Raw genomic sequence first — 24059 nt, forward strand, 5'->3', positions numbered from 1 at the left:
CAGCTACCTTCTCCAGCTTGCTCCTGTTTGTGTAAATGGTCTTTTCATATGCAAAAGAAGGGGGAGAGGGGGGAGTGTCTTATTTGCCACTTGCAGTGGGCTTTCCAACTACCTTTTCAACAGAGCCAAACTGACAGCTTCTAAGTAAGTTTTTAAACAGTTTTATACTGGATTTTGTTATCAGTATCTGTGCATTTTATTCTTTATAGTAGTGTCTATTACATGCAGTTATATGAAAATGAGTGTATACTGTCCCTTTAAGTTTTTTACTTTGTCTAATATATGAACCACGTTAACGAAGAGACTAGTAATAACAAATGGGTTTTTTTTATTGATTTTTGCCAAATTGTGTTTTGGGATTTTTAATACATGTTTAACCCTTTGAGTGCTAAGCACTTTCCCACCTGGGTGCTAAGGTGATTGAGGGTTTTGTTTTTATTTTTTGAATACTTTTATATATTTTTTTTCAGATCCCCAAGACTTACACCATTGGAAAGGATAGGTGATTACCTTTCCAATGGTGGGTCTTGGGGGTCTGTAGCTGCTTAGATGCCTGAGATACAGGCCTCTAAGCAGCATGCCCCCTTTCCGTATACTTTGCATTGTGAATTGTTAATAAAGTTGCGATGTGACGTCACCGTGCAAAACATAAAGCCCCGGCGATGCCTGTCACTATGCAGGCCCGATCACCGGGGTAGGAGTGGGTGGGAGCCCCCAGATCTCCCTCAATGTGGGAGAGTGCTAGCACCAGAGTGGGAAACTCTGCGACGGCTCAGAGCCGTTGTTAGCACTCAAGGGGTTAATATATGTTAGCCTAGATTGTGACAAACTAGTTAAGGTGGAAAGGGTTGGTTAACCATTTCTGTGACAAACTGGTGACTTTTGCAGGGTTAGTCAAACCCTGTACGTCACTATAGGGTTATGTGCAAATACTGGAAATAAGTCGATTATTATTACTGGCCACAGGAAAAAAAGGAAACCTCTGAATCCTGTGATCTACCAGTAGATAACATCAACTACCTTTTAGAACAGATGGCTTAAATAAATCAATTTTATAAAAATATGTTTCATAAGTAACAGACATCTGCTAAGTACATTTACACAAAATCAAAGAAATGGGGGGATTATCATCTATAAAACACAGTCATTTTAGGTAACAGATCACATTTTTTGCTTTACTCACGCGCTATTACTACGGCTTTACTCAAATGCATTTACTTTCTCTAATCCCTGGCAAAAATGGGTTAATATTTTGGGGTTTTTTCATTTTGTAAATGAATAAGAGGACACATCTGTTTCTGTGCCTCTCTCTCTGTTATCCTCCAGTTACTCTGCTACTTAGTAAGTGCTTGCGTCATTCATGTTTATATGCTGACATATCTTTAGGAGCATATGTTTGGCTGCAGATGTTAACTCATAAAAATATGCACAGCGGTTACACTGAAAAGCTTTCTGTTGTGTGAACTTGAGCACATGATGGTTTTAATTTACTTTGGTTACCAAAAAGTCGTCCCCCCCCCCTCAATGCGCTCTAATTTTGTGGAATTATTTAACCTTACTCATGGCATTTGAGCCAAAAAGGCAATTAATACATTTAAATGGTATAGGATTTTCCTGCACAGAAGAACCTACTTTGTATGCCCATTTTACATTCTGACGTTTCATTCCTGACCCAGCTGATGGGTCTGTATTTTGCATCTTTGGCTAACTCGGATCTATGTAACATCTCACCAAACCTGCAGGAAGATAGTTATGTAAGTTAACATTTCTAGACATTTACACTTGGTCCCGTGAGAATGTGGCACTCTTGTTTCTTGTCATGTATCTTGTTAGCGTTCCTCTCATTCTATGAAATTCACTTTCCTCTTGTAATGAGTTAAATGCCTTGGCATATGTGCGTGTTTGCCAACACAAGTAAAGTCTCAAGTGTCGCTTTTGGTTAAGCAGACATGAAAATCAAAATAAAACACTCATGGTTCAGATAGCACTTGCAATTTTAAGAGACTTTTCAATTTATTTCCGTTATCAAATTTACTTTGTTTTGATAGTATCCTTGGTTAAAAAGCATACTTTATTCTCAGGTGCAGTAATGCAATAACAGGGAGCTAGCTGGTGGTTGATGGCTACAAATATGACTCGTCATTGGCTCACCAGATGGGTTTAGCGAGATCCCAGTAGGATTAGCTATATATGGGAGGTACAGGCTGCAGGTAATGCAAAATATATTATCTGGATTTTTGATCATTCAATCTTTTTAGAAGTTATAAAAGCGCAAAAACAACATACAGGGGCATCAATTAGTTTTTTGGATTGCAAAACTTAAAGTGTCAGTAAACGTTAAAAATAAGGTTATATAATTCTGCACATAGTGCATAATTATATAACATTATAATAGCCAAACATTATAAAACATAATATACCCTATTAATTTTTTTTTTTAAAAACGCTGTTTTACAGACCCGCTCTCTGTACTCTGCTGAGCGGGTCTGTTATATTTACGCATCGGGCCAGCTGTATAGTCACAGTCCGGCGGGTCTGTAAAACAGCGTTTTTTAAAAAAAATTAATAGGGTATATTATGTTTTATAATGTTTGGCTAATATAATGTTATATAATTCTGCACTATGTGCAGAATTATATAACGTTATTTTTAAGGTTTACTGTCCCTTTAACACTTCTGAAAATCTAGTATTAAAAGAACCACTTAAAAGGGATATGAAACCCCAGATTTTTCTTTCATGATTCAGATAGAGCATGTGATTTCCTTCCTAAGATAGGGAGAGTTCACGGATTCATTCCTTACTGTTGAGAAATACAACACCTGGCCACCAGAAGGAGGCAAATACACCCCACCCAAAGGGTTAAATATCCCTCCCACTTCCTCATTACCCCAGTCATTCTTTGCCTTTCGTCACGTTAGGAAGTGGCAGAGAATTATCAGAAGATTCGGAGAGTCCTGAAAAAGGGTATCTACCCTTCGAGATAGGACTGGAATTTTAAGTTGTCATCACAACTTTTCAGTGAGAGTATTGATGAAAGTTAGAGAGTCTGGAGATGTAGGGAAAAGTTTTTCTGCGAAAATATCCAGACTACTGCTAACAGCTCCTAAGCAATCAGTGTTGACGAGTTTCACTGCCTGCTTTCTCTCACTCAAGTCCATGTCATGAGCGCTGCTATAAGACTGTCACACTTGAGAGGCTGTGTTCTGCTCCACAGCATGGATCCTGGAGGTAAAATTGTTTACATTTTTACACATAAAACGCAATAACACGGTCACAGTGTGGCTCCTTTATACCTTAATAGGATTCAGGGTTAATATCCTCTGAAGGAGGTTTATTGAACAGTTGGGGTTAATTAATCTGTGTATTAATTATTTACATGCTGATTTGTGTGATTTTTTCCTTTGCTGATAGACTGTTTTTGGCTGGAACAAATAGGTTTCACTTTTAAGTTTCACTTTCGTTTTTGAAAGTGTTGCACAGCTCCTAATACTTGCTGTACTTGTAATAACAGGGGAAGTACTGTCTTTCACTCCATGTGTGATTGATTTATGGAATAAACTTCCTCAAGAGGTAGTAGCAACAAACACTGTGGGGGACTTTAAAAATGCATGGGACAAGCATAGGGCTATCCTACGAACTAGATAAGTTTATACTGTTAGGTAAGGTGGGGCAGACTTGCTGGGCCTATGGCTCTTATCTGCCGTCAATATCTATGTTTCTATGTTTCTATGTGAGGTCTTTTTTCATTTCAACTATTCCGGCTGAGACTTGAACCTGAGTAAAGCGTTAACTGTTAACTGTCTGGGTCTAGGAGTTTGCGAGTGCCCCAGCCATTTGGAGTATAAAAAGGTGCAGTTTTCTATAATAAAAAAACATGTTTGTGTCCTTCTGTGGGTATAACCTGAGCTATGGAGGACTCTGACATGTTAGAAGGGTTGTATTAGACAGCCAGTTGAGAGAATCGCTCTCTTAGTGGCTCTGTCAAGATCATCAGTCCCGAGGGACATGCTTCTTAAGACCATTCTGGGAGATTGTGACTACGGACGCAAGACTATCCGGATAGGGAGCTGTTTGGCGATGAAGGAAGTATCTCAGATTCTGGAGTGGGTGGAGGCCCACAGCTGTCCACTGTCAGCGATCCACACTCCGGGTGTGGACAACTGGGAGGTGGATTTTCTCAGCAGGCAATCCTTCCATCCAGGGGAATGGTCTCTCCATCTTGAGGTGTTTGCAAAGATATGCTGCAAGTGGGGAGATAGATCTCATTGCTTCCCGTCCCAACACCAAGCTACCCGGGTATGGGTCGAGGTATCTCCAAGCGGATCTAATAGATGCACTAGCAGTGCCCTGGAGGATCAAACTCATTTTTTTCCTCCATTACCGCTTCTTCCTCGAGTGGTGGCCCGCAACCAGCAAGGAGGTGGTATCAGTAATCCTGATTGCTCCATCATGGCCGCAGAGGACATGATTCGAGGAGCTAGTGGGGATGTCCTCATCTCTTCCATGGTTACCTTGTTGCAGAGACCTGCTGATACAAGGTCCATTTGTTCATCAAAATCTAGATTCTCTGAGGCTGACTGCGTGGAGATTGAACGCTTAGTCTTAGCCAAGAGAGGTTTCTCTGAGAGCGTCATTGATACTCTTATTCAAGCTCATAAACCAGTTATCCTGCGTATCTACCACAAGGTGTGGAGGACCTACTTATTCTGGTGTGAAGAGTGTGGTTTTTCCTGGCACAGAGTTAAGGTTGCCAGGATCTTATCTTTTCTCTAGGATGGGCTGGAGAAGGGCTTTCTGCTAGTTCCATGAGAGGACAGATTTCGGCCCTGTCAGTTTTATTGCACAAGAGACTGGCTGAGCTTCCAGATTTGCGGTCCTTTGTTAAGGCTCTGATTAGGATCAGACCTGTGTTTAGATCTGGGGCTCCTCCTTTGAGCCTAAATCTTGTTCTTTGGGTTTTGCAACAGGATACATTTGAGTCTCTGCATTCCATTGACATTAAATTGTTATCTTGGAAGGTTCTCTTTTTATATGCAGATAAGGCAGTTTACATACTAAATTAGGTTTTCTTTCTAAGGTTGTGTCAGATCACAACATCAATCAGGAGATTGTGGTTCCTTCCTTGTGTCCTAATTATTCTTCATCAAAGGAACGCTTACTTCACAATTTGGATGTGGTTTGCGCCTTGAAGGCTACTAAGGAGTTTAGACAATCTTCCTCTTTGTTGTCTATTCGGGGAAGCGCAAGAGGCAGAAGGCTACTTCGACTTCCCTATCTTTTTGGTTAAGGAGTGTCATCCGCTTAGCTTACGAGACAGCGGGACATCGTCCTCCTGAGAGGATAACGGCTCATTCCACTAGAGCAGTGGCTTCCTCTTGGGCCTTTAAGAATGAGGCCTCTATGGATCAGATTTTTAAGGCAGCTACCTGGTCCTCCTTACATACCTTTTCAAAATTTTACAAGTTTGATATTTTTTCCTTTCGGCTGAAGCAGCTTTCGGGAGAAAAGATTTGCAGGCTGTGGTGCCCTCAGAATAGGGTCCGCCTTCATTCCCGTTATTCATTCAGTGTCCTCTGGAGATTGGGTATAGTTTTCCCAACAGTAAGGAATGAAGCTGTGGGCTCTCCCTATCCGGAAGGAAAGGAATTTATCTGGTAAGCATATATTATGTTTCTAATTTACAATTATTATTTTTTTATTCTCTTGGTCTTTTTTGGTGAAAAGCAGGAATGTATGCTTATGCTTAAGAGCAGGCCCATTTCTGTAGCATTCTATGGCAGCAGTTTTACAAGAATGTTAACCATTTGCAAGAGAACGAGGTGGCAGCACTGTTTCCTGCCATTTAGTGCTCTAGACAACTACCTAGGTATTTCTTTAACAAAGAATATCATGGGAACGAGGCAAATTTGATAATAGAAGTAAAATGAAAAAAAATAAATAATAAGTATTGTATGCTATCTCTGAACAACAAAATAATTTTTTGGGTTTCATATCCCTTTAACACAGTAGAACAGCATAATCAACCAATGCATAATAAAAAAGACACTCACAGAAGTGTATTACCTATCTCTTATTACCGATTATTAACATTTGTAGCAGACAAACTAATTATCAACCATGGGAACACAATAAAAGCAGAAAAATGCAGGGCATACAGCAACGTTAACACTCCAAAACACAAACAATTTTACACTCCGCTCTTGATGTTAAACGAATTGGCAAAGTTCAGCTTGCACCGCAGGAAATGACCAGTGAATGACAGCTATTTGCAGGGATTGAAACACCTAGTAAGCTATGATCAATCATGCAAAAATAATGGGATTTTACTGTACAGTTTAGAACATGTAATTTTTGCACTAGACTGTCCCTTTAAGTAGTAATTAATACTCATTCTCAAATTCCAAGACTTCTTTAAAATTACACGTTTCAATCCTCAACAAAATTGATAAAAGCATGCCAAATAATATCTTCTGTTTTCTAAACCACATACTAAAAGCATGTGTAGCCACCAGCGAAAGTGTCAAACAAAGGGAAGAAAAAAAATCACAAATTAAAAAGTGTACTTTAAAACTGTTTTTCCCTTAACGTGTTTCCAATCACTTGCTATAACAGCTGCAGAGTATAAAAAGTATGAGAAATTGCTTTTTTGGGTTTATTTTTTGTATATGAAATAGCAGTTTTTGTTCTTTGAAACTACAACCCATCAAAATGGGTTGAGCTGCAGAGAAATCAGATCTCCTTATTTTGTCAGATGCTGTACAGACACATGCTTCTTTATATTATTTCTATCTGTATACCACAGCCCAATACTTTGGCCCTGATATTCACACCATCATCAGATCTCAGCTTCAGCAAAAGTCTGCCCACATCACTACTCATTTGTGATCTCGACGAGGGGACATATTGAAAGTATGTTTACACAACAGACACTGTGTTCACTAAAACAAATAGTGGTCTCTGTGTAGTAACACTTCAAACTAAGCATGTGTAAAATAACTTTCTCTGTACATTCACTAGTTTTGTCACAATGGAAATCCTCGCCACGGGAAAGCTGGCGGGACTGCTTAGAAGTTCCCAGTTTAGCACTGTTGATGAGGTTAGGCTGAGACATCCACTTAGAGGGGCTGGGTAAAGAAAAAGAGCAGTCACTCCCCACCTCCCCTGCATATGAAAAGACAGATAACAAACAGGAGCAAGCAGGAGTCTGAATACGTGAGTATACATCTGACACTGTAGAGCTTGGTTAGGAAACTGAAAATCAGTTTAAAATCAGAAAATCTTTAAAAATAAGCAAAACTATACATTTTTATAAAACACTACCAGATGCTCTATATAAATGGATCATCTACCATCTTGTGTACAATGTCCCTTTAATGAAATTTTCTTACTATATTCATTTACTTATATTTAGTTTGTGTGAAAAGTGGCTTTTTTAGTGTTATCCCCGTAAACTGGTGTTTTCTGTGTTTACGGTTTAGGGGAAAACTGTTTTATTGGCTTCAGCAAAAACTTATCTGACTTATGCACTGTGACTATGCTGGTCAGTCCTAAATATCCCATTTTGTGCAAAACGTTGTCAATTAAAGGGACAGTCAACACTAAAATTGTTATCGTTTAACAAGATAGACTGTGGCTTTACTATCCATTTTCCAGCTTATAATTTTTAAACCTCTAAATTTCTGCCTGTTTCTAAGCCACTACAGACAGCCTCTCATCGCATGCTTTTTTTATTTGCTTTTCACTGCAAGTCAATAGATAATAAATAAAAAGTCACGTGATCAGGGGGCTGTCAGAAGATGCTTAGATACAAGGTAATCACAGAGGTAAAAAGTATATTAATATAATTGCGTTGGTTACGCAAAACTGGGGAATGGGTAATAAAGGGATTATCTTTCTTTTTTAACAACAATTCTGGTGTAGACTGTCCGTTTAAGTTACTAATGCTAAACCAGTTTGATTATTAAATCCAAACCAGTTAGTGACTCCATAAGATTGAAATTAAAGGACAGTATACTGTAAAATTGTCTTTCCCTTAATGTGTTTCCAATTACTTGTTATATCTGATGCAGAGTATAAAATCTATGAGGGATTGCTTTTCTATACACAGAATGAACACAGAAAGAGCGCGCTACATAGAGCCTAATAAAATGAAATAGATTAAAATAAATTAAAACAAAATCAGTTAAATGCCTTATATAAAAAAATGCATAAATGATTAAATATGTATGTAAATACATGAACATATAATGATTTCTAAAAGGATATATATGGCTAATTTCTTGTTCAATCCAAGGATATAATTCTCTCAATGGGCAATATCCCTTTAAGAAGTCTTTTTTCAAAATCTCAGAGTGAGTTGCAGCCCCTTTCAAAACACCGTCCTGGCAACCGGAACACAATTGCTCATCTATATTTATTTTTGTATATGAAATACATTTTTTGTTCTAAAAAACATTAAAAGGGACATGAAACCCAAATTTTTTCTTTCATGATTCAGATAGATAATACCGTTTTAAACAACTTTCCAGTTGACTTCTTTTATCCTATTTGCTTTGTTTTCTTGGTATCCTTTGTTAAAAAGAATACCTAGGTAGGCTTAGGATCTGGGAGCTAACTGCTTATTGGAGGCTGCACATATATGCCTCTTGTCATTTGCTTACAGATGTATTCAACTAGCTCCCAGTAGTGCATTGCTGCTATTCAATAAAAGGTTGCCAAGAGAATGAAGCATTGAATAGATAATAGAAGTAAACTGGAAAGTTGCTTAAAATTATATGCTCTCTCTCAGTGGTTTTCTAACATGAGGCGGCCGTCCCCAGGGGGCGCTGAAACATGTAAGGGGAGGCACCGGAACAGTGATACTTTTCCTTATCCTATGGAAATCACAAGCAGCAGCAGACTTTGGCAAAACATAGAATGTTTTTTAAGAGCCGTCAATGCCATGTTGCAGAGGAATAAGGCAAAGGCGGGATTGAGGTGGAATAAAGGCACTGAAGTCAAAGTCACTCAGATTTCATTGCATTTGTTGTCTTGATACTTTGGCGTAAAGGGAATCTGCTGAAAAGCAGACTGAAGTAAAAAGGTGTGTCACTGTGTACTTAATTTGCATATCTTACCCAGAATCCTTTGCTGCATTGGAAACAATGTAATTCAGAGGTTTTCTGTGGGAAAACAAGCCTTCGGGCCTTTTTTCTATATATTGTCTTGATAAGTAACTTGTGTTTAAAACATGGGTAACGAAGTGCAAATTAAAACGTGAGTGAAGCTCTTTTGGTTGAGTAGAATCCGCTCTTGAGAGTTGTGTGTGACCACTGGGTCAGAAGTAAATTCCTCAAATCAAAACTAAAAAACATAATTTATGTAAGAACTTACCTGATAAATTAATTTCTTTCATATTGGCAAGAGTCCATGAGCTAGTGACGTATGGGATATACAATCCTACCAGGAGGGGCAAAGTTTCCCAAACCTCAAAATGCCTATAAATACACCCCTCACCACACCCACAATTCAGTTTAACGAATAGCCAAGTAGTGGGGTGATAAAGAAAGGAGTAAAAAGCATTAACAGAGGAATCTGGAAATAATTGTGCTTTATACAAAAAAATTATAACCACCATAAAAAGGGTGGGCCTCATGGACTCTTTCCAATATGAAAGAAATTAATTTATCAGGTAAGTTCTTACATAAATTATGTTTTCTTTCATGTAATTGGCAAGAGTCCATGAGCTAGTGACGTATGGGATATCAAATACCCAAGATGTGGAACTCCACGCAAGAGTCACTAGAGAGGGAGGGATAAAAATAAACAACAGCCATATGCTTAAAAATAATCCACAACCCAAAATATAAGTTATTCTCATAAAGGAAAGAAATACTTAAAACATCAGCAGAAGAATCAAACTGAAACAGCTGCCTGAAGAACTTTTCTACCAAAAACTGCTTCTGAAGAAGCAAATACATAAAAACGGTAGAATTAAGAAAATGTATGTAAAGAAAACCAAATTGGTGCTTGCAAATTTGATCAACTGAAGCCTAATTCTTAAAAGCCCACGAAGTGGCGACTGATCTAGTAGAATGAGCTGTAATTCTCTGAAGCGGGGCCTAACCCAACTCCAATAAGCTTGAAGAATCAAAAGCTTAATCAACAAACCAAGGAAATAGAAGAAGTTTTTCTGACCTTTCCTAGGACCAGAAAATATAACAAATAGACTAGAAGTCTTTCTGAAATCTTAGTAGCTTAAATATAATATTTCAAAGTTTTCACCACATCCAAAGAATGAAAAGATCGTTCCAAAGAATTCTTAGGATTAGGACACAAGGAAGGAACAACAATTTCTCTACTAATGTTGTTAGAATTCACAACCGCAAAACCGCCTTATCCTGATGAAAAAATCAGAAAAGGAGATTCACAAGAAAGAGCAGATAGCTCAGAAACTCTTCTAGCAGAAGAGATAGCCAAAAGGAACAATACTTTCCAAGAAAGTAGTTAAATGTCCAAAGAATGCATAGGCTCAATATGGAGAAGCCTGTAAAGCCTTCAAAACCAAATTAAGACTCCAAGGAGGAGAGATTGATTTAATGACAGGCTTAAATACAAACTAAAGCCTGTACAAAACAGTGAATATCATGAAGTTTAGCAATCTTCCTGTGAATAAAACAGAAAGAGCAGAGTTTTGTCTCTTCAAGGAACTTGCAGACAAAACCTTATCTAAACCATCCTGAAAAAAACATAAAATTCTTGCAACTCTAAAAGAATGCCAAGAGAATTTATGAGAACACCATAAAATGTAGGTCTTCCAAACTCGATAATAAATCTTTCTAGAGACAGATTTACGAGCTTGTAACATAGTATCAATCACTGAGTCAGAGAAACCTCTATGACTTAGCACTACACATTCAATTTCCATACCTTCAAATGTAATGATTTGAGATGCTGATGGAAAAACAGACCTTGAGACAGTAGGTCCGGCCTTAATGGAAGTGGCCAAGGTTGGCAACTGGACATTCGAACAAGATCCGCATACCAAAACCTGTGGGGCCATGCTGGAGCCACCAGCAACACAAACGATTGTTCCATGATGATACTGGAAATCACTCTTGGAAGAAGAACTAGAGGCGGGAAAATATAAGCAGGTTGATAACACCAAGGAAGTGTCAGCGCACCTACTGCTTCCGCCTGAAAATCCCTGAACCTGGGCAGGCATACGGGAAGTCTATTGTTTAAATGAGAGGCCATTAGATCTATCTGTGGAAGACCCCATATCTTGAACAACCTGAGAAAACACATCTGCATGGAGGAACTACTCCCCAGCATGTAAAGTCTGATGGCTGAGATAATCCGCCTCCCAATGTCTATACCTGGGATATACACCGCAGAAATTAGACAGGAGCTGGATTCCAGCCAAGCAAGTATCCAAGATACTTCTCATAGCTTGTGGACTGTTTGTCCCACCCTGCTGATTGACAAATGCCACTGTATGTGATAATGTCTGTTTGAAAATAAATGAACAGTTCTCTCTTCAACAAAAGTCTAAACTGAAGAGCTCTGAGAATAGAACGGAGATCTAAAATATTGATTGGTAATCTCGCCTCTTGAGATTTCCAAAAGCCCTTGTGCTGTCAGAGATCCCCAAACAGCTCCCCAACCTGAAAAAGACTTGCATCTGTAGAGATCATAGTCCAGGTTAGCCGAACAAAGAAGCCCTTTGAATTAAACGTTGGTGATTTACCACCACGTCAGAGAGTGTCAAACATTGGGATTTAAGGATATTAATTGTGATATCTTAGTATAATCCCTGCACCATGGATTCAGCAAACAAAGCTGGAGAGGTCTCATGTGAGAACAGGCAAAGGGAAATGCGTCCAATGCTGCAGTCATGAGACCTAAGTTTTCCATGCACATAACCACTGAAGGGAATGACTGAGAATGAAGGTGCTGACAGGTTGCAACCACTTTCAAATGTCTCTTGTCTGTTAGAGACAGAGTCATGGACACTGAATCTATCTGGAAACCTAAAAAGGTGACCCTTGTCTGAGGAATCAAGAAACTTTTTGGTAAATTGATCCTCCAACCATGTTTCCGAAGAAACAACACTAGTTGATTAGTGTGAGATTCTGCAGAACGGAAGGACTGAGCTAGTACCAAAATATTGTCCAAATAAGTAAACACCGCAATACCCTGCTCTCTGGTTTCCATAAAGCAGGGCACCAAAAACCTTTAAAAAAGATTCTTTGAGCGGTTGCTAATCCAAAATTGGAAAAGCAACGAATTGGTAACGCTTGTCTAGAAAAGAGAATCTCAGGAACTGATAATGATCTGGATGAATCGGAATATGAAGGTATACATCCTGCAATCCATTATGGAACTAAAATGTCCTTGCTGAATAAAAGGCAGAACAGTCCTTAAAGTCACCATTTGAAAATTGGTACTCTTACATAACGATTCAAATTTTTCAGATCCTGAATTGGTCTGAATGAAATCTCCTTCTTAAAGACAATGAATAGATTTGAATAAAAACCCCAGACATTGTCCCTGAAAAGGAACTGGCATGACTACCCCTGAAACTCCAGGTTTGAAACACACTTCAGGAAAGCCTGAGCTTTAAATGGATTTGCTGGGATATGTGAGAGAAAAAAAATCTCTGAAACCATTGATTTGGACCGAATTATCCAAAACATTCTTGAAAAAAACCTTAATCTGCCCCCTACCAGCTGAGCTGGAATGAGAGTCGCACCTTCATGCGGACTTAGTTGCTGGCTTTTTGGTTTCATAAATGGGTTGGATTTATTCCATTTAAAGAAGGTTTCCAATTGGAAACAGATTCTATAGGGAAGGATTAGGTTTTTGTTCCTTATTAGAAAAAAAGAACGAAAACAATTTAGAAGCTTAATATTTACCTTTAGGTCTCTTATTACCTTGGAAAGAAGAGATAGCAATCTAGACTTAAAAACTCATGACAGCATTCCAAGATTTAAGCCTCAAAACTCTTGTAGCTAAAAATAGCTAAAGACATCAATCTTAATGATATCAAAAAATGGCATCAGAACTGATTAGTATGTTGCAGAAAGCTAACAATACAAGATAAATCAGAATCCAATTCTTGTTGCACTAAATCTCCAACAAAAAAGTTGATGCAGCTGCAACATCAGCCAAAGAAAATGCAGGCCTGAAAATAAATAAGTTTTCCTTAGATAAGATTCAAGTCTATCTAAAAGAACTTAAGTACTATCTTCCAAAGGAATAGAGGTAAATTCAGCAAGAGTAGAAATAGCCCCAACAAGTTGAGGATCTTTTCCTAAAACTCTATAGAGCCTAAGTCAGCCCGCAATTTGAAACAAAGTAGTCTATTGAAAAAAAGACTAAACCCCAGGTAAGAAAAATATTTCTTAATATTAACTTTCCCCAAATATGAAACTGACAGTCTGCAAAAAGGAAATACATGAACCTGACTCATGGCAAATATAAGTATAATACATATATTTAGAACTTTATATAAATGCATAAAGTGCCAAACCATAGCTCAGGTGTCTTAAGTAATAAAAACATACTTACCAAAAGACACCCATCCACATATAGCAGATAGCCAAACCAGTACTGAAACAGTTATCAGTAGAGGTAATGGTATATGAGAGTATATCGTCGATCTGAAAAGGGAGGTAGGAGATGAATCTCTACGACCGATAACAGAGAACCTATGAAATAGACCCCCGTTAGGGAAATCATCGTATTCAATAAGTGATACTCCCTTCACGTCCCTCTGACATTCGCTGTACTCTGAGAGGAATCGGGCTTCAACAATGCAGAGAAGCGCATATCAACGTAGAAATCGTAGCACAAACTTACTTCACCACCTCCATAGGAGGCAAAGTTTGTAAAACTGATTTGTGGGTGTGGTGAGGGGTGTATTTATAGGCATTTTGAGGTTTGGGAAACTTTGCCCCTCCTGGTAGGATTGTATATCCCATACGTCACTAGCTCATGGACTCTTGCTAATTACATGAAAGAAAGAAATATTACAATTTTTTCTAAAGAGAACATCTATTATGGGGGGGCTGCCTTCTAAATTACATCAGCAGGGAGGCCCCTGCTCTATCTGAGTCATGAAAGAAAAAATGTTGGTTTCATGTCCCATTAAAATAGGTTGTTCTTGCAGATCTCTTTATATTATCACTTTCTGTACACACACGTTACTTCATATTATATCTGCTTACCAAAGCCCAATACTTAGAGAGAGCAATAAAAATTAACAATTTATCTCTCCTAACCCCCCACTGTGAGTGTAACTGTTGGCTATGTGTATACAACTTCTCTATAGCCATAACTTAAGTATAGAAGCTTTCAGTATAGGTAGGGATACCAAAAGCAAATATCAGCTATTTCAAATGCTGAAATAAAAGGTAAAGGGCTGTTTTTTAAACAAATTAATACACTCCAGCAAAAAAAAAAGGATCATTTAGAAACATTTAAAAGGGGAGAAAAAATAGGGAACATTGTCACTTTAAATAAATCTGTTTGAATTTAGTATGTTGTATGAAACCGTATTAAACATATTGTATAGAATAGTATAAATTGTTACCCCTGCAAAAAAAAAAAAAGGTTTAATTTGTGCACAGTGTGAAATTTTCAGTATACAGTATATTTGCCTGTCTTTTCTGTAATTGAAACCTGATAATAGCAAGTATTTCCACTCCCTCACAGAAGTACTAAAGTGCATTGCATGGAATTCAGAATCCCGACCCTTTCACATACTGCCCAGTGGTAGCTTTACATGTCCCCAATATGCCACTGAAAATGGTATAGGCTTTTCAAAAGGTTTCACCCTGGACTGCAAAACAATGCAAATTTTGCTAACAAAATAGTAATTTTAAATGCCATCTTTTGGTAGAGAAAAATAATGGAACATTGTTATCTGTAAGGAGCAAGATTCATGGGGCTGGGGTTCAGCATCCAGTAAAACATCTATTATAAAGATATCAATATTTGATGACAAATTTAATATTTAAAAAAATTGAGGGAGTCTAACAATTACACAAATGATAGATTTAGATTAATTCACCCCAAGGAACATATACTGAAACAGAGTCAATCTCATACCTGAAAAAATAAACCAAGTTCCCACTTCTGATTTCATGAAACACTGACTGACTGTATATTAAATATTTCAATGAGCACGGAGTACGTCTCTATTTTTATATCCTACATCCTGGCCAATCATTTTTCACAACCTTGAAACTGGCAGGATTTTGAATACTTTGAAAATGAAGAAATATTAAACAGATTAATGCCTCTCACATTACAGCCAGTAAGCAAACTAGCCGTGAAGCTTTGTAGCACTTTGTATCATATCCTGTATCATATTGTACTTGTTAATAACACACAAAAGATAGATAGATAGATAGATAGATAGATCTCTCCATCCACAATAAGCACTCACTGGACTTAAGTCATATTCAATTATTTATTTCAACAGTGACTTTTTAAAAACAGCACAGTGCCGCTTCTTCAGCCACTAATAAGGGATTGAAGATGCAGTCCAGGGAATGCTTATTGTGGATGCATATACTCTGGCTACAGAACCCTGGCACTTGTAAGATATATATACACACACATTTATATATATATATATATATATATATATATATATATATATATATATATATATATATATATATATATATATATATATATATATATATATATATCAAGAAGGAAAAAAGGCGCCCAAATGGTGTGATAACTTCAAACAAGGATAACGATACAACAATGCTAGAAATGTACTCACAAATTTCCAAGCACTTCAACAGTGCAGGGGGAGCAGACTGGACAGTTAGAAGTCGGCCAGCAGACTTTTGGCTCGATGGCTGAGTGTCCAAAGCAATTCTCCAACGAGCAAAGGCGGGTGTGAGGGTTCAAAGAGGTGGCCCAAATCAAACCTTACACATTCCGTGCGTGATATCAGCTATCCCAGAAGATATATGAATTCAGAGTGACAATAAATGTGAAAGAAAGAATAGCTTTAATTTAAAATCAATATAAAACAATTCTTAAAAACGTCTGAATGTGTTTCTCGGGTTTACCATTTCATCAGGTGAGCTGTTGTGAGACGTTAAGAATTTTTTATATTGATTTTAAATGAAAGCTATTCTATCTTTCACATACATATACATATATACATATACACACACATATATACATACATACACACATACAGTATATATATATATATACTACTTTATAATGCCACCTGGGTCGCAAATTTTGTGTAAGGAACACTGTGCAATATTAATTCATTGTATTGGACACACAAAATGTAATTAAAATATTTGCTTTGTGATTGGAGGAATGAAGGATAACTATGTCTTTGGGGCAGGTTTGTCCGTTATAATGCAGAGGTCAGCTTATCATAAAAGGAAGTTATTTTATTGCTACATTTCTTGAACACAGCACAATACGATTTTATAATCAGTAGTCATATACTTTTATGTCCCTTTAACATACGATTATTGCATGTTTCTATTACCATACACTGTACCATTTTTCCTTTCCTCATGAACATAGAAAGATATAATATATACTTTATTTTTTTTAAAACACTGCACATCTTCCAGAGTATAATCAATCGTGCCATATTCAGTGTACAAATAATGAGAACAATCCGTTCTTGAGAAGAAATTAGGTCCTAAAGCAGAAAGGTGTGTCTGCATAATAAAAATCCACTGGATTACAACATGGAATGTTAATTTTAGCCAATTTATTCTCTTTCATTCATATTCTCTTAAGTGCATTAGAATTTTTTTCAAGCAAATAACGTATCCGACAATTAAAATGTATGTGTTGTGAACAGATCACAGATATAAAACAGTTTCAATGCTATAATACATAACATTTAAGTGCAATGAAAAAAGTATGTTTTCTTGCTGAACAGAAAAAAATATATATTATTTGAGAGACCATTTAACATGTTCATTTAGTCTTTTTAGTGAGTAAATTACATTTAAAAAAAAAAATCATTTTGTACAATTTGTCATTACAAAAAAAAAAAGTTAACTTTACTAATTTAAGATCTCTTCTAGATTTAATAAAGCTCACCGCACACCCTGGTCCAGAACCACACTGCCCTGAATTATGATAGTAGTGTGTGATTTAATATACAATACTCTATAATATATCATGCATGTAAAATCTGCATACCAACACCAGGAATTCTATTGTATGCTCAGTATACAAATGAAGCATAGGTCACTGGAATTGTTTAGCACTTTAGGATACTCACCAACAGTGCGTCGAAGCTCATCACATTGACTTATATGGGGCAGCCGCAACATTTCCTTCCATTTCTTACTGCGACCATTCCGTTTCCCACCTCCCCCTAGAAAAAAAGAAAGAAAAAAAAATGATCTTGACATGTTTCAGTTCTGTCAGCTTACATTTTTATTGAGTTAAAAAACTTGATATGATCTCTCTCAGGGCCACTTTTAGCATTTGCTGGGCGCTGGACAGACAATTTTGTGGAACCCTGTTTTATTTAACCAATCCCCTGTATGCTACGCCCCCTGCATGGCTCACCCCCGTCACAACATTCAGTACTATATATCACATGCTATGAAAGCATAAACACATCTTTGTTAACTAAATACAGAATGTACATTGCACCTTCTCAAACCCTGGTCTCAAAGTATGTGGCCTTGGGCGAGTGCCCCTCTCGCCCTGCCCAAAGGGCAGGTTTGATCTCTCAATTAAATTCTGCAATCTATGATAAATAATTATATCTGGACCCGGCACTTTACAAAAGCTGGGTGAATAGCTGATCAGATAAATGGTTTAAAATCACAATCAAGAGGTTCCAATATTTTTTTAAATTTAAGGCCACAAATCTTTAAACTTTAAAAAGGGATATTAAACTGTATAAGATTATAATATAATTATGCACAGTTAAGCAAAAAAAAAAACAATATATATTAAAAAAAAAAAATCATAATTTAATTTATATCCTTTTTCCTGTAAGTTAACTCTGAAAATTGTTGGTTTTCTAAATTCCATTGAGTTTCTATAAAGTCTGCCACATTGTTAAAACTTAAGTTTTCTACTATTTCTCCTGCAGAGGATAATTAGGGAGAGAGATATAAAATAAGCAATAAAAAAGACTGTGCAAATAAGGCTGTGTGAAAGATAGAATTGATAGGGTAATTATCTAACAGGGTTTCCACACACGGTCTTTTGCACAGTCTTTTTACTACCTGTTTTACATATGTCCCCAATTGCGTCCAGCATTAAAAATTGGCAAGGGGGAAAGTCTTTACACATATAACTAATTTTTAAACAAACAACAATAAAAAATACATCTACTTATTATTCTAAAGCTAATCTTTGCTTTGAATGCATCATTATGTGTTGCCTGTATTTACTGTTTAAAGGGACATGAAACCGAAAACTTTTCTTTCATGATTCAGAAAGAGCATTTATTATCAATGTTGTATAGTTCTCTTGGTATCCTTAAAGAGTAACCCTAGGTTAGATGGTAAGATCAGGAGTGTGCATGTGTCCATAGCAATGCAATAGCAATAGTGTAGCAATGCACTACTGGAAACCAGATAAATACATCTGGCGAGCCAATGAAGAGGGGCATACAATGTGCAGCTACCTATCAGCAGCTAGTTCCTCTAAGCCTACCTAGGTATTCTTAACAAAAAAAACAAAGCAAAGAAGATCGAAGTAAATTGCAAATTTGTTTAAATTGCCATGCTCTATCAAAATAGTTTCATTTTTACTTTACTCTCCTTGAAATAGAACTTTTTATGGCAGAAAATAAAATGCTCTCATTTGTAATAACAGGTTATGTTGCTATTAGCGCTCCGTTATTAACTCTGTGTTTAATCCCTACAAAGGGGTTAAACACATAGATAAAATGCCACTTGGGAGCCTCAACACATTGTAGCTAGCTCCTAAACAGGACATGTACGGAGATTAGTGGTTACATGTGGATGTGGCTCCTAAATGGCTCACCAGCTGTGTTCTGCTCACTAGTTGTAATGTGTCACACAAGTGAGAGTTTAGCTATGTGTTTAACCACTTTGCAGGGGTTTAGCACAAGACAAAGTTGTTGGTAAAATACAATGCTACATTTTTATGCAGTATTTTATTTTTAGTTAAATTATTTTCTTTTAGTTTATGTTGACTATGTTTTACGCTGTTTTCAGGAAGTAAAATTGTGCTCCTGTACGACTCCAGATGAGCATAAAGCTGTGAGCGAATGAGAAGCAGGCATATCTGCATACGCTCCAATCACTGGCAGTTGTCTTATCTGGGACAAATTATGGTGTTTCAACAGAGCAACTCTGTCAACCCTTTTAGAGGCATTGAACATACAGTAAAATTCGACATTTCGCATAAAAGAAAATTGTGTTGACTAACAGTATATAAGCAATATGAAACTTATTTTTTCCTTTTACTTTTCAGATAGAACACACAATTTTAAAACAACTTTCCAGTGTACTTCTATTACCAAATTTGCTTCATTCTGTGAATATCCTTTGTTGAAGGAGCATCATTGCAGAAGCTAGATGAATACTTCTGGTGAGCCACTGACTAGAGGCGCATGTGGGGAGAAATCAAAAAGCAGCTACCTTCCAGTAGTGCATTGCTGCTCCTAAGCCTATAAGGTGATGCTTTTCAACAAAGGATACCAGTAGAATGAAGCAAATTACAAAAACATGTAAATTGGCTTTGTTTGTTTTTAAAAATGTATCTGAATTATTAAAGGGGCAATCAAATGTAAACTTTCATGTCATAAGTTGCTATTATAATTTCCATAGAGATTTTTTTTAGAATTGGAGACTGGGCTGCTAAATATAATTAAAAAAAATATGACAGATATCCCACCAGACCAAGTATATAAAATACTACATGCTGTACAAGAACACTAATATGCAAAATGTACTCAATATAATTACAAAAACAAATAGTAAAAACATGACAAGGTCAGCTAAAGTAGATCAAGAATGCTTACTCTATAAAACAGGGCTTGACAAACCCAGGAGCTTGGGAGCCACTGGCTCCTAGAATTTTACCCCTGGCTCCTAACTTTTACAGTTATTATCCATATATCTATATATATAAATCCAACTGTCTGGCTCTTAAAAATATTCCTGGCTCCTAAATATTCTTACTGGCTCCTAATTTTTGAACATATTCGTCAACCACTGCGAGTATAAATAATATAAACAAACAACAACAAAAAAAAGAGATTCATGCTAGTTAGGATTTCTCGCTGTAGCAAAAAACTAATGTTTCAAGTTGTTTTAGTCCACATTGAGAAATGTATAACTATACAATAAAGTACAAGTGTAAAGTAAATATAAAAAGAGTGAAATTTAGAACATACAATGGAATGGTCACATTGCGCTCTATGTATTGAACTTCCCACAACGTAATGACCGCAACTTCTTACACTTTCGCCCACCTCAGAAAGAAATCACCATGAACTTGCTTGCTTGGGGTTATTACCCTTCTCTCGAGCGATTGGTCGCAGAAGAGAAGGGGGGCAGCTTTACATGCTCACTTGACCAACAGGATCCAGTGCCCGTATGCCGCAAAGGCGTGCGGACAACTTCTCAAGTTGAGAAGCTTGGCTGCAAGTAGTTTATTATATAGAGGACATTATTTCAACTGTTCTGGTTGACATTCTAACAGTTTCTCTTTCATTCATTGTCTGGGATTATTAACCTTATATTAGCTGTCATCTTCTTTATTCAATTTATTCTTCTTGTTATAATCTTTGTATCCACTATGGTTTGTAAATTATTTTTTTAAAAAGCAACAATGAAGTTTGCATTTAGGACAATAATTTAAGCATACCATGTGACAAATAAGAATTCCCCAAAAAACAAGCAACAAAAAGTAAGAAAAAGGGTTAACAAACAGTGTAAACACCACTTGGGATAGCGGAAGAATCATTTATACATTACAGAAAATGTTAAAACACATTGCAAAGTATTAACACTGCACTGGCTACCGCAAACATTTATGTGGAGAACACTCTCTCGCTCATTAAAATGTGCACACACAAAAAAAAAAAAAAAAAAAAAAAAATCTAACAAAAAAAAAATTAAATCCATAAACAAATAAAAACTGGGCAAAGTGTGCAAAAACTTACATACTACCAACTACATACTTAAATCCCACAACATATTATTTCATTTTGTAAATTATATATTCTAAAAAGTATGTGGTCAACAGACTTATTTGGAAGTTAGGGAAAACTCAGAATACTAAGAAGCCAACCAATTTTTGACAGGGAATGACTACAACGTATATGAACCAATCAGGAACTATAACTAGTATTTTAGAAGCCATAACTCTCAGACTAATTTCATGCCCTGAGCGCACACATAATTTAAAGACACATGGAAATAAAAATGCATGTCAGTGTAGTGCCAGCTGTCTACGCAGAAGTAAGCTGTTATTGCAGGTGCACACAGCTTATGGGCTGATGCACTTATACGATGTGTGCATAGTAAAAGCTATCACTAAATTAATACTAGATATAGTAAATGCTTCAAGTTGGCATTAGCCATAAACACATAACCGATCTTTAAATGCTTAAAGGGACACTGAACCCAAATGTTTTCTTTTGTGATTCAGATAGAGCATGCAATTTTAAACAACTTTCTAATTTACGCCTATTATCAATTTGTCTTGGTTCTCTTGCTATGTTTATTTGAAAAAAAAGGCATCTAAGCTTTTTTTTGGTTCAGTCCTGTGGACAGCACTTTTTAATTGGTGGATGAATGTATCCACCAATTAGCAAGAACAACCCAGGTTGTTCACCAAAAATGGGCCGGCATCTAAACTTACATTCTTGCATTTCAAATTAAGATACAAATAAAATGAAGAAAATGTGATAATAGGAGTAAATTAGAAAGTTGCTTAAAATTGTATGCTCTATCTGAATCACTAAAGAAAAAATGTGGGTTCAGTTTCCCTTTAACTTCTATTACAGAATGCGAGAATAAAAAAATCCAAAATGCAGTATGTTACATTTTAAAGGAACACTGAACCCTAAAAATAATATGCATTTTTTAAAAGTATTAATTGTATAAAATTATTTAAGAAATAATCATAAAGTTTTAGTTGTTATTAATGGGCACTGTGATGTAGTAGCTAGGTTTATCCTAGGTTAAAAAAAAAAAATTCTCCTTATCTGATGTCTCCTGCTGAGAAAAAATAGAGGCACTTTTAAACTTGCTAAAAAGTAACAAACATCAGAGGATTTGGCATCACTTTAAAGCAGAGTGAGTGGGATTTAAATGACCTGAAAATATGACGTTAAAATTGCAGCAGTAAAATAATAACTGCATTATGCAGGGGAATAAAGTACTAATAATTGATTGCATCCTAAAATTAATTTTATATAAAATATTTATTGTTATCCATGATTAGGAATAATGAGACTAATTAACGGTTACAGTCAGATTCATTCCTACAGGAATTCTGTAGTCTTTAGTATCCTGTCTAAGAGTGTTTCTCCATTAACTTAATTCGGTTTGTACAAAAACAGTATCATTTACATTTAAATAACCACCCTCTCATTGAAAGCCAGTAAAAACATTGTAGCATGTCTAGTGCCAGACAGATCAGCAGGGGGCCAGTTACTCTCCCTGAATGACCCCACATTGTTTAATGGAGACATTTTCCAATGACATAGGAAAAATAATAATAATGAACAAAAAAGGAACAGATAGACATCTACTAAAATAAAAATTAAAATAGCATTTATCTTTTTATTCTTTAAAGAAAGAAAGAAATCTTCAAAGAAAAAAATATTTATTTTTATGTGCATGACTTTCTCTTGTTGTTCTTGTGTGTATGTCTAATTTTTTTATTATTTTTTTTTTTTTTAACATCAAAAACAGTTTGTCATTTGTTCTAAAGATAAAATAATTCCTTATAAAGTCTAAAAAATAAAATATAAAAAAAAAGAATTCTTCCCCGGACCTATTTAAGGGGCAACACCTCCCAGCTAAAATTTAAGTCAATATTAAAGGGACAGTCAACACCAGAATTTTTGTTGTTTAAAATGATATATAATACCTTAATTACCAATTCCCCAGTTTTGCATGACCAACACAGTTATAATTATACATGTTTTACCTCTGTAATTACCTTGTATCTAAGCCTCAGCAGACTGCCCTCTTATTTCAGTTATTTTGACAGACGTGCAGTTTAGCCATTCAGAGCTGTCTCCATGGTAAATTCACGTGCATGAGCTCAATGTTATCTATATAAAATATGTAAACTAATGTCCTCTAGTGGTTAAAAACCTATCAAAATGCATTTAGATTAGAGGTGGCCTTCAAGGTCTAAGAAATTAGCATATGAACCTCCTAGGTTTAGCTTTCAACTAAGAATACCAATAGAACAAAGCAAAATTGGTGATAAAAGTAAATTGGAAAGTTGTTTAAAATTACATGCCCTATTTGAAACATGAAAGGTTTTTTTTTGACTTGATTGTCCCTTTAAAGGGACACTGTAACCAAATTTTTTCTTTTGTGATTCAGATAGAGCATGACATTTTAAGCAACTTTCTAATTTACTCCTATTATCAAATTTTCTTCATTCTCTTGGTATCTTTATTTGAAATGCAAGAATGTAAGTTTAGATGCCGGCCCATTTTTGGTGAACAACCTGGGTTGTCCTTGCTGATTGGTGGATAAATTCATCCACCAATAAAAAAGTGCTGTCCAGAGTACTGAAACCAAAAAAAAAGCTTTGATGCCTTCTTTTTCAAATAATGATAGCAAGAGAACAAAGAAAATTTGATAATAGTAAATTAGAAAGTTGCTTAAAATTGCACGCTCTTTCTGAATTACAAAAGAAAAAATTTGGGTACAGTGTCCCTTTAAGTTACAAAAAAATAGTTAATATTAAATTGTTTCAATGTTTGTTGCACAAATTGCAATATTATAACATTTAAAAAAAAAAAATATTGATAAAGTATTATAATGACTACACCCAGCTACTTCATAATGTCTCTCGGCTGGCAGGACACTGAATATAGTTT

General features: G+C 36.1%; 1 protein-coding gene across 2 annotated transcripts in view; it reads right to left on the bottom strand.

Annotated features, from left to right (window-relative positions):
• GRK4 (G protein-coupled receptor kinase 4) overlaps window positions 1–24059 on the bottom strand; it is a 592539-nt gene that overhangs the window by 415749 nt on the left and 152731 nt on the right. For both annotated transcript variants that reach the window (XM_053704194.1, XM_053704195.1), the window contains exon 2: window positions 17274–17369. In XM_053704194.1, the coding sequence (XP_053560169.1) occupies window positions 17274–17369 (96 nt within the window). The remainder of the gene's footprint in view (window positions 1–17273; window positions 17370–24059) is intronic.

The sequence above is a fragment of the Bombina bombina genome, chromosome 2, assembly GCF_027579735.1.
Source record: "Bombina bombina isolate aBomBom1 chromosome 2, aBomBom1.pri, whole genome shotgun sequence".
Classification (NCBI taxonomy): domain Eukaryota; kingdom Metazoa; phylum Chordata; class Amphibia; order Anura; family Bombinatoridae; genus Bombina; species Bombina bombina.